The 13,540-nt window shown below is 45.0% G+C and overlaps 8 protein-coding genes across 8 annotated transcripts; 6 read left to right on the forward strand and 2 right to left on the reverse strand.

Annotated features, from left to right (window-relative positions):
* The first annotated feature begins 291 nt into the window (after positions 1 to 291).
* On the forward strand, positions 292 to 2,680 carry K450DRAFT_260120 (uncharacterized protein). The gene is made up of 4 exons (XM_051592108.1): positions 292 to 957; positions 1,043 to 1,269; positions 1,409 to 2,518; positions 2,576 to 2,680. The coding sequence occupies exons 1-3, from the start codon at positions 548 to 550 to the stop codon at positions 2,323 to 2,325; spliced, it is 1,554 nt and encodes a 517-aa protein (XP_051440773.1). The 5' UTR covers positions 292 to 547; the 3' UTR covers positions 2,326 to 2,518; positions 2,576 to 2,680.
* A 780-nt stretch (positions 2,681 to 3,460) lies between these two features.
* On the forward strand, positions 3,461 to 5,410 carry K450DRAFT_260126 (uncharacterized protein). The gene is made up of 5 exons (XM_051592109.1): positions 3,461 to 3,953; positions 4,030 to 4,218; positions 4,290 to 4,493; positions 4,558 to 5,045; positions 5,116 to 5,410. The coding sequence occupies exons 1-5, from the start codon at positions 3,713 to 3,715 to the stop codon at positions 5,281 to 5,283; spliced, it is 1,290 nt and encodes a 429-aa protein (XP_051440774.1). The 5' UTR covers positions 3,461 to 3,712; the 3' UTR covers positions 5,284 to 5,410.
* Positions 5,411 to 5,747: 337 nt separating this feature from the next.
* Positions 5,748 to 7,179, forward strand: K450DRAFT_260128 (uncharacterized protein). The gene is made up of 7 exons (XM_051592110.1): positions 5,748 to 5,871; positions 5,941 to 6,052; positions 6,118 to 6,331; positions 6,411 to 6,518; positions 6,575 to 6,749; positions 6,821 to 6,952; positions 7,017 to 7,179. The coding sequence occupies exons 1-7, from the start codon at positions 5,772 to 5,774 to the stop codon at positions 7,142 to 7,144; spliced, it is 969 nt and encodes a 322-aa protein (XP_051440775.1). The 5' UTR covers positions 5,748 to 5,771; the 3' UTR covers positions 7,145 to 7,179.
* Positions 7,180 to 7,245: 66 nt separating this feature from the next.
* Positions 7,246 to 7,632, reverse strand: K450DRAFT_180318 (uncharacterized protein; the record flags this gene model as incomplete). The annotated part of the gene is made up of 1 exon (XM_051584337.1): positions 7,246 to 7,632. A coding segment is annotated over one exon (387 nt), but the record flags the coding sequence as incomplete, so codon positions are not given.
* Positions 7,633 to 8,698: 1,066 nt separating this feature from the next.
* On the reverse strand, positions 8,699 to 9,752 carry K450DRAFT_260133 (uncharacterized protein). The gene has a single exon (XM_051592111.1). It carries the CDS (start codon positions 9,722 to 9,724, stop codon positions 8,867 to 8,869), a length of 858 nt encoding a protein of 285 aa, XP_051440777.1. The 5' UTR covers positions 9,725 to 9,752; the 3' UTR covers positions 8,699 to 8,866.
* A 491-nt stretch (positions 9,753 to 10,243) lies between these two features.
* On the forward strand, positions 10,244 to 11,524 carry K450DRAFT_275339 (uncharacterized protein; the record flags this gene model as incomplete). The annotated part of the gene is made up of 6 exons (XM_051593163.1): positions 10,244 to 10,288; positions 10,358 to 10,390; positions 10,457 to 10,598; positions 10,665 to 10,930; positions 11,004 to 11,216; positions 11,291 to 11,524. The coding sequence occupies 6 exons, from the start codon at positions 10,244 to 10,246 to the stop codon at positions 11,522 to 11,524; spliced, it is 933 nt and encodes a 310-aa protein (XP_051440778.1).
* K450DRAFT_260142 (uncharacterized protein) lies at positions 11,282 to 12,048 on the forward strand. Its single transcript, XM_051592112.1, has one exon. It carries the CDS (start codon positions 11,601 to 11,603, stop codon positions 11,829 to 11,831), a length of 231 nt encoding a protein of 76 aa, XP_051440779.1. The 5' UTR covers positions 11,282 to 11,600; the 3' UTR covers positions 11,832 to 12,048.
* Position 12,049: 1 nt separating this feature from the next.
* Positions 12,050 to 13,494, forward strand: K450DRAFT_260143 (uncharacterized protein). Its single transcript, XM_051592113.1, has one exon. It carries the CDS (start codon positions 12,251 to 12,253, stop codon positions 13,373 to 13,375), a length of 1,125 nt encoding a protein of 374 aa, XP_051440780.1. The 5' UTR covers positions 12,050 to 12,250; the 3' UTR covers positions 13,376 to 13,494.
* The last annotated feature ends 46 nt before the right edge of the window (positions 13,495 to 13,540 follow it).

Below are 13,540 nucleotides of genomic sequence, written 5' to 3' on the forward strand. Positions count from 1 at the left end.
TCTTCGTTTTTGCCTTGCCTACAGGCTTAAGCATCCCCTCTAGCACTTCAACTGCGAATGGCTTTTGCCAATCCAATCTTGCACTTTTAACATCCCATCTCGAGAAACCGCTTCTTGCCTTGTTGTTCTAGAATTCCTAAACAACAAGAATCAACCTAAGAACAAGACCTTTATAACCCTGCTATGCGATCAGGCTCTCAAAAGAACAACCTAGTTCGATTTTTGATTAGTCTTCCATTCCGGCTCCACTTCTCCAACTTTTGGCGATAGCATCTCTACTCCCAAGCAACTTAAGTATTAGCGGACCTCGCTCTAACCACGAAAAAAGAAAAACGTCATAGAAAAAAAAAAAGAAACCAAGAAAAACTATATACGCAAACCCATCCGATCTCAGGCAGCACCCGAACTATCTACGTGATATCGCTGCGCATCTATTTACCATCCCCCCTCTCTACAACCACAGTCGACCTCCACCGACTCCACAACAAAAAAAGTTCCACCTAAATTTTTTTTAGCTCTAAGCCACTGTTCACCAACACTCTAACACATGTTCGATAACATTGTCCCTCCGTCTGTTCCACCTATCCAAGGCGACAACTACTCAGCTCAGGCCGGCTGCTTTGAAGGCCCTGAGAAACTATTGGAGATCTGGTTTTCTCCTTCTCCTTATCATTTGGCTCGTCACCAAAAACTCGGTCACTATGATGAATCCGAGTATGAACTTTCCGATGATTCAGCTCCGCACTCCCCCACCAAATCCAGCAGTGACCTTAGTGAGGATGGTGACTCGAGCAGGTTCAGTCCTGAGCCTATTCGCCGTGAACACGGTAAATACAATGCCTATGAGATGGGATTGCGTACGATTTCCAAGAATGTCTGGGATGATATGCTCGCCATTGTGAAGTGCACTGTGCTCAACGTCATCAAGAATGAACATGTCGATGCGTACTTGCTCAGGTAAGAAAGATTTGTTTTTTTTAATGGGTCACTGCGCGGGTTGAAACAATGTGTACTAAAAAAATATCATTTTGTGCTACACCAGTGAATCGTCCATGTTTGTTTATCCCCACAAGTTGATCCTCAAGACTTGCGGCACAACCACCTTGCTGATGGCTCTGCCTCGCATTTTGGAATTGGCCAAAGATCTTTGCGGTTTCGAAAAGGTTTGGCGTGTGTTCTACTCTCGCAAATCTTTCATGTTCCCTGATCGTCAATGCGGCCCTCACCGTTCATGGCATGATGAAGTCAGCTATCTAGACACTCACTTTGGTAAGTGAAGAGAATGCGTGGTGTGAATAGGCAGGCTTTGTAGGGTGTTACTTGGCCCGGTCTTGGATCAAAGACCTTAAGATGGGGGGGGGTCCATGATGTAGGTTTCATCCATATTAATACAATTTTCACCTATTAGAGAATGGATCTGCCTACAGAATCGGAACCAATGCAAAGAACCATTGGTATTTGTACCTCACATCACCCGCCGATGATGTTCTTGCTCATGATAGCAACAACAACGACGATGATGATACCGTTGAATCTGGAACTGTCACTCCCAATCACCAAAGATATGAAAGTGGAACATCGACCCCGGCTACCTCGGATACGGAAAGTGATCCCTCTCCCTTTGGCAATTCCGGATATCCACAGCAGGATCAAACGGTGGAAATCCTCATGACTGACCTTAACCCTGAAGCTATGAAGTTGTTTTATCAAATGAACGATGAACCAACTGGTATCGCGGGCGGAAAGCGGGTGGATGACACCACAGGCATAGGCAACATTTACCCTACCGCCAAGTTGGACTCCTTTTTATTTGAACCCTGTGGCTATTCGGCCAATGGGTTGTGGGAAGGCGCCTATTTCACCATCCACGTCACCCCTGAACCCCAATGCTCTTATGCGTCCTTCGAGACCAATATCCCCTGTGAGGTTTCTCACCCAGCAAAGGCTGCCAGCAACGGATCATCTCTGGTCAAGTCTGCTATTACCAAGAGCCAATCTCGAGCCCCTCTTCAATCTCTCATTCGTCAAGTCCTCAGTGTCTTCCAACCAGGCAACTTCACTGTCACCTTGTTTTCTTCTCACCCCAGAAACAACAAGCCCAGTCCATTGATCCACCGTGACGGACTTCGTATTCATGATGAAGATGATAGATTCGACGGTATGACCATGGAAAACGGCCATAAGGATGATGGTCATTACCATCATAGTCACAGCAAGATGGTTCACTCCTTGGCTAACGTCGATGGCTACAAGAGAACCGACCGAATTCTCTACACTTTTGAGGGATATGATTTGGTGTATGGCCACTATGAGCAACTCGCTTAACGCACCGTTGTCATTGTTTTGAGGGCGACAAAATGCTGCTATTTTCTTTTCATTCAGTACACCCTTTTTCGATTATTTTTTTTTTAGCCGTCGGTGTTTGGCAGAGTTTGAATTCCCCTTTTTTCTATTATTACCTTTTTTTTTTATCTTGATGTCTTTGGCCGATGAATGGCATGACTCTGCTCGATGAACCGTAAGCAACTCGCTTCTTTTCCCCATCTTTTGATAGCGATCTTATATATAAACAAAGATGCAGCATCAACAACTCTCGTTTTTTCTGATAATTGGGTGATACCATCAGCTCCGCTCATTAGCTCCGAGCCGTTAATTCCATTGCAGACGACGCCATTAATGTCGGCAGTCTATTGTGTCCTTTTTGCGTATATTTAAAAATACTCGCTGAGCCGCGTTTGTTTGATCGGCAAGCACCGTTCAATGCAAAACAGTGTGAATATTGACATCCATTTATGGAGAGTTGACGCCATCAGATCTTGACACGTTGGTTATGCCTACAAGGTTCCTGTGGTCGGCCGTCATGTAGCTGACATTTCATCCATTCCTCGCTACAGATCATTGACAGCACAGTCATGGATTAGATTCAAGCAAAGCAGTCGGTGACCATAAACCTGGCTAAAACATCAGTGCGTTTTTATTACACGATACAAGTATAACGAATGGCCAGAGTCACATCAAGTACGTGTCGAGTTGATCTGAATGTCATATAGTTGGAGCATGACTGGATCAGTGACGTTCTTCTGCTATCATTCAAGCAACAGATTTGTGATATTCCTGGCCATCGACTGTGCGACGCTTGTACTTCCACCTGCCAAGACATAGTTTTTGAGGTCGCGCAAAATCGCCAGCCCAGAAAATTTTTGAGCATCTCTCAGCTATTTTGCATAACAGGAGTGGATAAGTGGCTACGGGTAAAGGATTTCAAGTTCCCGAATGTGTATGTTGGGATGATGTATTCCTTGGTCTTGGCCTTCTCATCACCGTCTGAATAGATGCTATGTCAAAGTCTCTGAACCAGGCTGAAGTGCGCACTGAACAATATAGCTTTGTTTGAAAAAATATAGTGGGCGATTACCTTTATTTCATGGCACACTTCTTTTTGTACCACCTGTAGAGAAAACCAGCTAATATATATAAAAAAAAAATATTGCCCAAATGACTCTGTAGCAAATTTATTTTTCTTTCTTATTACCATTTCTCGCTGTTGACGTGAAGGCTCTCCTTTCCTTACAGAAACCCCTTCTCAGCTTGGTGTCGTATCAAGCAAGCCGTACTCTCCTTACCCAAAAAAAACCCTGTCCACCCTAGCTTTCACTGTGAACGCGGGCTCATACTATTTCTCTCCTCACTATTTTCAGCAATCTTATCCAAGATGAGAGCAGAGATCTCCCAATCCCTTTCAAAGGCTGTCAAGTACATCTTTATCATCTATGTCACTACATCTCTTATATACACCGCGCGCCATCTGTACACGACCTACTCACCCTCCTCCAATGACAATACTGTGCACGTTGCATCTCTGCAAAGAGATGCCACTCCCATTTCCGAACATCCCATAGAAGCGAAGAAGGACACACGGCTGGAAAAGCAAATTGTTTGGGTCAATGAACAAGGTTAGTAAAGCTTGGGGGTGGGTGGCAATAATGCAAAATGAAAGCTTAAAATTAAATTGTTCCTCATATATCTCAGGCGTCGATCAAAATATGTCCGAGAACTTCATGCTGTCCAAGGTCTTCTCAGACGCTATGGGACCTTCTAAAGTGATACCCTATTATTTCAAGGCAAAGACTCCGTTGGATTCCGAAGATATCACTATCGCAACTCTGGTCACACGAGATCGCTTTCCTGTTCTTTCCAGACTTGTTACGCACTATCAAGGTAAGACATCTAACCCCACGTGTAGGCTGAGTTGTCAAAAGGGAGGATTGGTTCTAACTTTCATGCCGCAGGTCCTATATCAGTAGCCATTCATATTCAGGACGATGAATCGCATGAAGAAATTTTGGCAGAGCTTCATGAATTATACCGAACGAACTCTCTGATGAAGGAATACGTGGATTTGCATTTGATTGTGGACAAGTTTGACAGACAGTTCAACATGTGGAGAAACGTGGCAAAATTCTTTGCTAGAACCGACTACATTGTTATGTTAGGTATGCGCTCACCATCGTCTCCCATAGCGACGCTCATGACTAACCCGGGACTTTGTGTATTTAGATGTTGATTTTCATATTTGTACCGACTTCCGACAATCTATCCGTGAAAACCCCGCCATTATGGAGAAGCTTCGGTCTGGTAACACTGCATTGGTTATTCCTGCGTTTGAATTCGTGGAACAGCCCGATGGCTTGGACTGGAAGACTTTCCCCACTTCCAAGCATGATTTGCTTGAAATTGTTGAAGAAGGCAAGATCGATATGTTCCATCGAGGATGGAAGAAAGGCCACGGTTCAACAAACTATACAAAGTGGTATGAATCAGACTCGGTCTATTTGGTCACCGACTATAATTTCTCGTACGAACCCTATGTCATCTACAAGAAGGAAGGATCTCCTTGGTGTGATGAACGATTCATCGGATATGGAGCCAACAAGGCCGCTTGCTTATATGAAATATACCTCAGTGGAATCGAATATGAAGTCCTACCCCACGACTTTTTGATTCACCAAACCCATTACTATCCCGAGAGCGAAAGAGCCAAGGAGGTGAGTTGAACGTTGGAAACATATTTGGCCCACTGAAGTGTGCTGTACTAAATTAACCTGTTTCTCATAGCGTAACTATAACCGCAAATTGTATGACAGCTTCAGAGAAGAAGTGTGCCTAAGATATGCGCGTATGTTCATCACAGCCGGAGAATGGGACAGCCCTCGAGCGGATAACCTACGCAACGAATGCCGCAAGAACAGAGCTTTCCGTGCTGCTATCAAGGGATTGGCATAAAGTGGGGGTCTAGGCGATCCATACCATCGTTTGGCATCATCATCACCATTCTAAACACATACACTTTCAAGACGCCATACCGTCCATTTGTTATTTTTGCTTTCTTATATTTTTTATTTTTTTTTTCCACGTTGCTTTTCTTTGTTGTTAGGCTGGGCGATATGTTTTACTGACCATGCCTATCTCGTGTAAATGTAAAACTCTTTTTTAAACCACATGCTGCTCTCCTCCCCACTCCATTCATCTCAACATATCAGGGGTGGAGACAAAGAAGTGTACTTTTTTTTTTCTCCTCATCTTTATTTCTACCTATGTGAACTAGGTAATACACCCTCTCAATAGATTGTACCTTTGTCTTCCTGGAAGAATATCAGTGTAAATTGCGGGAATTTTGGTCGCGTCGCGGTCACAACGATGGCATATCCTGTCTGGCCAAATTAAAAAAAAAAAAGAGAAACCTTTGACACCGTGCTCGCTCAGTCTCGACCATGTTCAATGCTCATTCCTCTGATCATGCGCGCCCGCGACAATCAGAAAACACGCGTATGAGAATGAAATGTCAAGTCATCAATACCCTTGGACTTTACAGTGAGTGGTCCTGTCAGGTGCCTTTTATTCAAACCCACTTTCCGATCCATTCTGACGACAAGCTGTCAGAGCTGGCACAGGCGCTCGAACGAATGGGCAGCTCCTTGACGCTGATATTCAGCCCGAATTCTTTGCAGATCGTCAAGTGGGAAGCACAAGCTGGTGGAATGCAGGTTTGGGTGTAAGTTGCATACCGCGCGTGCTGACAGGTGCGATCTCGTATGCTCATTCTGTTCACACCACTAGGACCATACCTCAGGGAACCTTGTTTTCAAGCTTTCGCATCTCCAGCGCTTTACAAGGCTCCGAAATACCACTTGATTTAAGGCTGGAGGACTTAGCGCAGGCCATGAGAGCAGCTCAAGAATTTCACAACGTCAGTTTACAGCTGATCAAAAAGCCAAGCGCCAGTGGGGATTCTCGACACCAAGCGTACCTGGAGTTTGTCATGGGGAACGATGTAAGCTGGCGTATTCATGATTGACATTTTGTCGTTTGCTATGTGACTTAGAAAACTCACTGTAAATTGCGGTGTGTAGAACCAGCAAGCACGCGATATAGCGTTGACTTTTGAAATCCCCGTCAGAAGAATACCAACCAATGCGCGAGCCACCATTCGCGAACCCCTCGATAACCGTGTGCCAGAGGTGATTGTCTTGTATCCGAACAATTGCCCAGGGCTATTACTCATCACCCTTTATAGGCTGCTATCCTTCTTCCAAATCTCTTATCCCTTCGAGGCGATATTAACCTCCTCAAATCACAAACGCGCTATATAACATTGTCGGCCAACATGGCTGGTGAATTCCGGTGGCGGGTAGACACAGAGCTTGTGACTATGGAGAAACAGTACAATCAATTAGAGAATCCAAGTATCGGTAAGTTTAGGTACGTGGATAGAGCGTCATGAGTGGACATATCCAGTAACATGTTCATTTCTTTTTTCCAGCGGATGGCCCTGGTATTCTGCAGGCGTATCCGGATCGATCCCGCGACATGTTTGCATCCGCTCGAATACCAATAGAAGATCTAGTCAACTTTTTGAATTGCTACCACCTAAGCCCTGGAAATGTGGTTTGCGGTAAGTAAAGTATACAGGGGAGGAATTCAGGAGTGGGCCACATTTACTTATAACCATTTCCCAGCTATCCATGACGAACGCCATATCACATTGCATGTTGCTATTCACTTTGAATCGTTTCTGGATCATGCCAGCAATTATCGTACTGAACCCACCATGATGACATACTATATACCTGCACATATCGACTAGTCCTCTACTCATAACGGCAGTGAAGACACATGTGCTAATTGAATAGAATGAGTTGGAATACTTTAATTATTTATATGTATAAACTGTAACAATAAATTAATCTAGAAAGGGGCCTTGGGAGCAATGTACAATGATTTGGCTTCGGTGAACTTTTGTTGTCCATCCACACTTTCGATCCAAGCTTCAACCCAAGCCTTTCGTCCTTCCAAGTTGTTGAGCTTACCGCGCAAAACAACCCACTGATCAGCCTTGACGGGAAGTCGGTAATCAATGTTAAGGTTAGCGGTGAACCCCATATTGAAGGGCAAGGCGGGGATAGCGACACAGGCAAGAGCCTCATCGAGCAAAGTGGCAAGCATACCACCGTGAACAATCTTATCGTGGCCGCACAAGGATCGACCCAAGTGAACGATGATGGTGACTTCCTTGCGATCGTTGGTATAGAAGACAAGAGGAGGGACGACAACCTTATCCTTACCGCGCAGCGTCTATAAAAGTAAAGTAAAGGAATGAGAATGATTTTTTTTTTTTTCAGCGGTACAAAACCGGTTAGACACCGTGAACTTACAGAAGCTGTCAAGTTGTGCAATTTGGAAGGGCCCTTCAGGTGTCCGTAGGCTTCAAAGACAACGGCATCGTTACGAGCGCGGAATTCCTTGACTACAGCCAATTCTTCCAATTCCTTCAAGTAGAGTTCCCGATGGGAAAGCTCTTCCTCGGTGGTAAGAGCAACGGGGTGATAGTCGACGGTGTTCATAAAGTAAAAGGCGGTGAGGCTAGATCCAGCGAGAGTGGCTCCAAGGGCAATGGGGAGTGGACGTAAACGGGATTTCGGGCTAGAAGCTGATGCAAAAGCTCGACTGCTATTCAACACAGACACCGCACGACTGGCTGACCTTTTAAACGCAAACATTCCTTAGATGCCCAACAAATGGACTGCTTGGATCCAAAGCGTCTGAGAAACATGAAATCGATGACAAAGCTGGAATCGGTGGTCCATTTTTTCGCGTTCCGCTCGAATCTGCGTAGATGACTGGAAATCGGCATCCCAAGCCGAAGAGCCTTTTTTTTCCAAGGCATTGAAACTACTGAAACAAATTACGCAAACGGTATCATTCATTCAAGCTAGTGTTATAATTATCATTTCTTATTCATCTAAATAGAATCTTGGGATTGAATGGATCTGTAGACCATATCTTTGCGAATTTAATCATTGTTGAAAAAGTTAGGTATTCTATCACGCAGTGAACCTCATCCATCCACGTACGCAAATTGCAAAATAAAATAAAATTGGTGGATAAAGTCGTCGAATAAAGTTGCGTAGTACGTGAGGAAGATGTCTGCTACATGCACCGAGCATTGAGCGTGGCTGATAACACAGTGAAGTTCTGTCCCAACGGCCTGATTTGAACAATTATGGTCAATTTCTAATCGCCAATGTGCACCACGTTTGAGAAAGTGTTACGCAAGACTGGGTAATCGGTACCTGATTGACGGACATTGGGGGGGGCATATTCATTTCTCTTTGCACATGTCAGATTCGAAAAAGCTCTACTCACTCATCTACAGGTTTATTTTTGTGCTATGATGATTCGGTTTACAGCATTTATTGATATTACTTTTTGCACAAGAAAAAAACATGAAAGCTCAGTAGGGATGAAGTGGATGCAACATAGCATCAGATAAGATATCATTTCCCAAAAGATGGGCCAACCATCCAAATTAATCTGCCTTTCCTGGCTTTGCAGATACGCGCTCGGATTTCTTGCCCCAGTAGACGATGACTTGAATAGCGAGAATACCGTTGAAAGTAGCAGCAAGCACGTTTCCAGCCAGCATCAGAGGATCGTTCAATTCGGTCATGGTAGTGAAGACGCGTGCAGTGGAGCCCAAGAAATAATTGAACACTGCAAAGATGGAAAGCTGACCAGTGGAGCTATTCTTAAAGTTGGTATAGATTTGTGGAATCTTTGAGGATAATGTCAATGGGATAGTTGCAGCATAGAGGATGGACATGACGTTGCTAGGCACCAGTGTTTGCGAGCTGAGGGCCTGAAACACGAGGAAGAAACCAACGGCGGAGGCGGCCAACAAAGACTTTTGACCAGCATAGTAGAGGATCATCAAGGTGATAATGACGTTCTGAACAGTCAAGAAGAACGTCTCGCCAAAGGTGCTGAACGGGTTACCTTGTCGGAAATTGTAGGCCAAACTAATGGCGCAACTGAACGTTTCCAAATAGTAGGATGCGAGGGAAAGACCCTGAGCCGATCCACTAGAAAGAATGGTGATGATCTGAGGGATCTTGACGATACTTCCACCAAGCACAATGCCGAATCCAAGACCCTTGGAGATAGCATACTTCAAACAATCAATGTCATGGAAGAGTTGGAGGTTCTCAATCAGCGATGTATAGCATTTGTCGCCAATGAGGGCGACGGCAGGGTCACGGAGTAATCTGGGTAAAACAAGTTTTCTATCCATTTTATCGGTCAAAAGTTGGTCTGTTGTTGCGGAAAGAGGTGCTGCAAATGCTGCTGTTGACCACGAAGAAAGAACAGTCGTGGATGCTCGAAGCATTCGGGAGACGGCTCCTCCATCCTTTTTTTGGGTGGCCAGAGTTTGCTGGCAGGGGCGAAGTCACATGGTAACGAAATTTTGAAGCTTGAGAGCCAGCCACGTTGCCACGAAGGTGCACAAGCCAAAAGGACTTTTTGTCCAGCCCCGGAGCTTCTGAATGAAGTGTGTTTTGCTGCTATTTTACTATGAATCCCATTCATTCTTAGTAATTTTCTATACGTTGTCTATGCTGCAACCACCACTGCTTATTTATTACTACTCCATTTGCAGCAGGGGCCATTTTACAGATCATTGAACAGTACAGATAATCTGCACTATGCATTATATCTCTTAAAGCTTTGACTCTACTTGATTTCCCCAGAGAAGCATTTGGAGCGTTTCATAGCCTGCCTGCCTGAGCAGAGAAATAAAAAATAATGCTTATTTGCATCATAAAATCGGCACTTTCCCACGTCCACGTGAATTTCTATATACCTTCTCGCCAGATTTGCTTGCCTTGTCAACTTCCAACTCTTTGCAATGTTCTCCAGGACCTCACGACTATTGAGCAGCCATGCCAGCAAGGTTGGTCATGTACTTTCACTAGAAGCCAATTCCGTGACACTACTAACCCATTCTCGTCCGCCCATCCAGGCTGCCAAGTTTCACACTTCGGCCCCAATCTCGGTATGTAAGCCATTCTAAGCTGTCTTCAACCTTGAATGCTTCACTCAACTTTAGTCTATCTTGCAGCATGGAATAAAGCGCGTTGGTGTGATTGGATCCGGACAAATGGGTCTTGGTATTGCCATGGTGGCTGCTAACGTCGCCCGACTTCCTGTGGTGATCATGGATGTGAACAAAGAACAAATTGACAAGGGTATCAAGTTTATGGGTAAGTGCGAAGCAAATTGAGAAAAAAATACAGCGTTCAATGCACATTAAGCTGACGATTTCATAGACAAGCTATTGGAAAAGGATGTGGGAAAGTCTAAAATCACTTCGGAACACGCTCAGGGCACCAAGGATCTGGTGTCTACCACTCAAACCCTAAAGGATTTACGTGATGTCGACATTGTCATTGAAGCTGCTTCTGAAAACTTGGCTATCAAGACCGCCTTGTTTGCTGACCTCGACAAGGAGTGTAAGCCAGATGCTATTTTGGCTACCAACACCAGCAGTATCAGCATTACAAAAATCGCTGCCGCTACATCCCGAGCCCATCAGGTACGGGCCAAAACAATTTTTTACCACTAGGTCGACATCAATTAATCTGACTCTGACCACCATTGCGCATTAGGTTATTGGTATGCACTTTATGAACCCTGTCCCGGTTATGAAGCTGGTCGAAATCATCCCTGGTTTGGCTACGACTGATAACATCGTGCAGACCACTAAGGAACTCGCCACCAGCATGGGCAAGACCACTACCGTCGTGCAAGATGTGCCTGGCTTTGTTGCCAATCGATTGCTCATGCCCTATATCAATGAAGCCGTCCTTCTCCTTGAAAATGTAAGTCATATTTGAATTTTGCCTTGTCGGCAGCTGGCCGAATGCAGTTTAACCAACCGTCTGGGCTGTTTCAGAGCTGGGCATCTGCAGAGGATATTGATACCACCATGAAGCTGGGTATGAACATGCCCATGGGTCCTTTGACTTTGGCTGATTTTATCGGTCTCGATACATGCTTAGCCATCATGAAAGTCATCCATGAAAACACCGGTGACACAAAATATCGACCCAGTGTCTTGTTGCAAAAGTATGTGGATGCTGGATGGCTAGGCAAGAAGTCTGGTCGTGGTTTCTACAGCTACAAATAATAGATCGTGCTGCAGTGATGAGTTCTCAGTAATAAATACCAATTTGAGGCATGTCAGTGGGGAGTGGTTTTGATCGATGCAACAGATGGCTGTTCAAGGTATATGGACATTAGCATTACTGCTTAGCGCCGTCCTTTGTTGCCCGGAGAGTCGACGATCGATCACTAGGCTTATCTTTTACCAAACAACCGGGCTCACCACTTCCATGTGGGGTTTAAATTTCAGGGTAGACACCATCTTGGGAACGGCTAGGATTGTACGATGGAAGCTGCTCGTGGCTTACGGCACTTGCGTGCATCAAACTTAACAGCTGCAGCAGATCTTACCGCAGTCGTATCATAAATGATCCGAAGAACTAAACCAATTCCTGCACTGGCTACAAATTAAGTGTGTCTGGCTTTGCGCTTCGTGAAAAATTTGCTATGGGATCATAACCAAAACCCGCTCGCACTTGCACTTTCGATTTAAACAGTAACAAAAGGGTATATCAAGGATGTGTCTATTTGAGATCCGACTTGAGTCCATGATACACTTTTAAAGGAATTAAATATCATTTGAGGGTCCGATCTCGATTCGGCAGCTTTGCTTTATCGCAACCTCTGACACGTTTCCTTGAGAGTGTTCAGATCCAATGCACACACGGCGAAGCGATACCATTTATCCGTTATTGGATTTTCATGCCTTTATAATGCGTGCATTGCTTTGTCCCTGCCATCATTCACCAAAATGCCTCCTATCAACACTGCAGCATGGTTACCAGCCAAACAGGCCAACCCATTGGAAGTTAAGTCTGCACCCTATACACCTCCAAGTGCTGACCAGGTCGTTGTCAAGAACCATGCAGTGGCCATCAATCCCGTCGACTATATAATTCAAAATATGGGCAATCTTATTTTCGCCTGGCTGAAATACCCTTTCATCTTGGGGACCGATCTTGCTGGCGAAATTGTCGAAGTCGGTGGCGATGCTGCGTCTCGTTTTAAGATCGGCGATCGCGTCCTGGCTCTTGCTGCTGGTACCGATCGAGATCGCAATAATCCAGCCGAATGCGCTTCCCAAAATTACACTGTTGTACCTGCTGACTTGGTGGCTCACATTCCTGCCAAGTTAAGCTATGAAGAAGCTGCTGTCCTTCCACTAGGTCTGGCTACTGCAGCTTCCGGTCTGTTCTTGAAAGACTTTCTGGGTTTGGAACTTCCCACTGTACCTGCTCGACCATCGACTGGCAAGACCCTCATCGTGTGGGGCGGCTCTACCAGTGTTGGCTGCAATGCGATTCAACTGGCTGTTGCAGCAGGCTACGAGGTGTTTACCACAGCATCTCCCAGAAATTTCGAATTGGTTAAAAAACTGGGTGCCAGCCAAGTGTTCGATTACAATGAGAAAACTGTCATCCAGGATATGATCTCCGCTTTGAAGGAGAAGGACCTGGCGGGTGCACTGACCATTGGTCCTGGTTCAGTCTCTCTCTGTCTTGACATTCTGAGCAAAACCAAAGGTTCAAGATTCGTAGCCGATGTCAGTGGACCTGGTCTAGCATCGAATTCTTCAAAGTTATCAACATTACAGCTTGTTCCGTTCGTCGCCAATTTTCTCGCCTTCAATGCATCTCTCAAGTGGAAGAGTGTACGTACAGGCGTGAGTACCAAAATGGTGTATGGCACCGACATCAAAAAGAACGAGGTTGGTCTTGCTATCTTCCGAGACTTTCTTCCAAAGGCTTTGGAGTCTGGTCAGTATGTCTGCGCTCCAGAGCCGCAAGTAATTGGCCATGGACTCGAGCACATCCAGCCAGGATATGATCTTTTAAGCAAAGGAGTTTCAGCAAAGAAGATCGTTGTTACCTTGTAATGAGATGTAGTATAAACAACCTATTTTAATAACCATCAGCGCTGTGATGAAGAAATTGATATTGATGTGCATCATTCTAATAAATTAGGCAACGTCCTGCGTATGATATGTGAAAGAGACTTTACCTAGCTTCTCGGGAAGCACTGACAGTATTATGGGTGTCGA

The sequence above is a fragment of the Umbelopsis ramanniana genome, assembly GCF_025399195.1.
Source record: "Umbelopsis ramanniana AG unplaced genomic scaffold K450scaffold_79, whole genome shotgun sequence".
Taxonomy (NCBI): Eukaryota; Fungi; Mucoromycota; class Umbelopsidomycetes; order Umbelopsidales; family Umbelopsidaceae; genus Umbelopsis; species Umbelopsis ramanniana.

What these genes read in the sequence shown, in the direction of transcription:
- K450DRAFT_260120 (XM_051592108.1), top strand. Translation starts at nt 548, where the DNA reads ATGTTCGATAACATTGTCCCTCCGTCTGTTCCACCTATCCAAGGCGAC. An exon ending in GTCGATGCGTACTTGCTCAG is followed by an intron (nt 958 to 1,042) that starts GTAAGAAAGATT and finishes GTGCTACACCAG; the next exon opens with TGAATCGTCCATGTTTGTTT. An exon ending in CTATCTAGACACTCACTTTG is followed by an intron (nt 1,270 to 1,408) that starts GTAAGTGAAGAG and finishes TTCACCTATTAG; the next exon opens with AGAATGGATCTGCCTACAGA.
- K450DRAFT_260126 (XM_051592109.1), top strand. Translation starts at nt 3,713, where the DNA reads ATGAGAGCAGAGATCTCCCAATCCCTTTCAAAGGCTGTCAAGTACATC. An exon ending in TGTTTGGGTCAATGAACAAG is followed by an intron (nt 3,954 to 4,029) that starts GTTAGTAAAGCT and finishes CATATATCTCAG; the next exon opens with GCGTCGATCAAAATATGTCC. An exon ending in ACTTGTTACGCACTATCAAG is followed by an intron (nt 4,219 to 4,289) that starts GTAAGACATCTA and finishes TTCATGCCGCAG; the next exon opens with GTCCTATATCAGTAGCCATT.
- K450DRAFT_260128 (XM_051592110.1), top strand. Translation starts at nt 5,772, where the DNA reads ATGTTCAATGCTCATTCCTCTGATCATGCGCGCCCGCGACAATCAGAA. An exon ending in AGTTTGTCATGGGGAACGAT is followed by an intron (nt 6,332 to 6,410) that starts GTAAGCTGGCGT and finishes TGCGGTGTGTAG; the next exon opens with AACCAGCAAGCACGCGATAT. An exon ending in ATTAGAGAATCCAAGTATCG is followed by an intron (nt 6,750 to 6,820) that starts GTAAGTTTAGGT and finishes TCTTTTTTCCAG; the next exon opens with CGGATGGCCCTGGTATTCTG.
- K450DRAFT_260133 (XM_051592111.1), bottom strand. Translation starts at nt 9,724, where the DNA reads ATGCTTCGAGCATCCACGACTGTTCTTTCTTCGTGGTCAACAGCAGCA.
- K450DRAFT_260142 (XM_051592112.1), top strand. Translation starts at nt 11,601, where the DNA reads ATGCAACAGATGGCTGTTCAAGGTATATGGACATTAGCATTACTGCTT.
- K450DRAFT_260143 (XM_051592113.1), top strand. Translation starts at nt 12,251, where the DNA reads ATGCCTCCTATCAACACTGCAGCATGGTTACCAGCCAAACAGGCCAAC.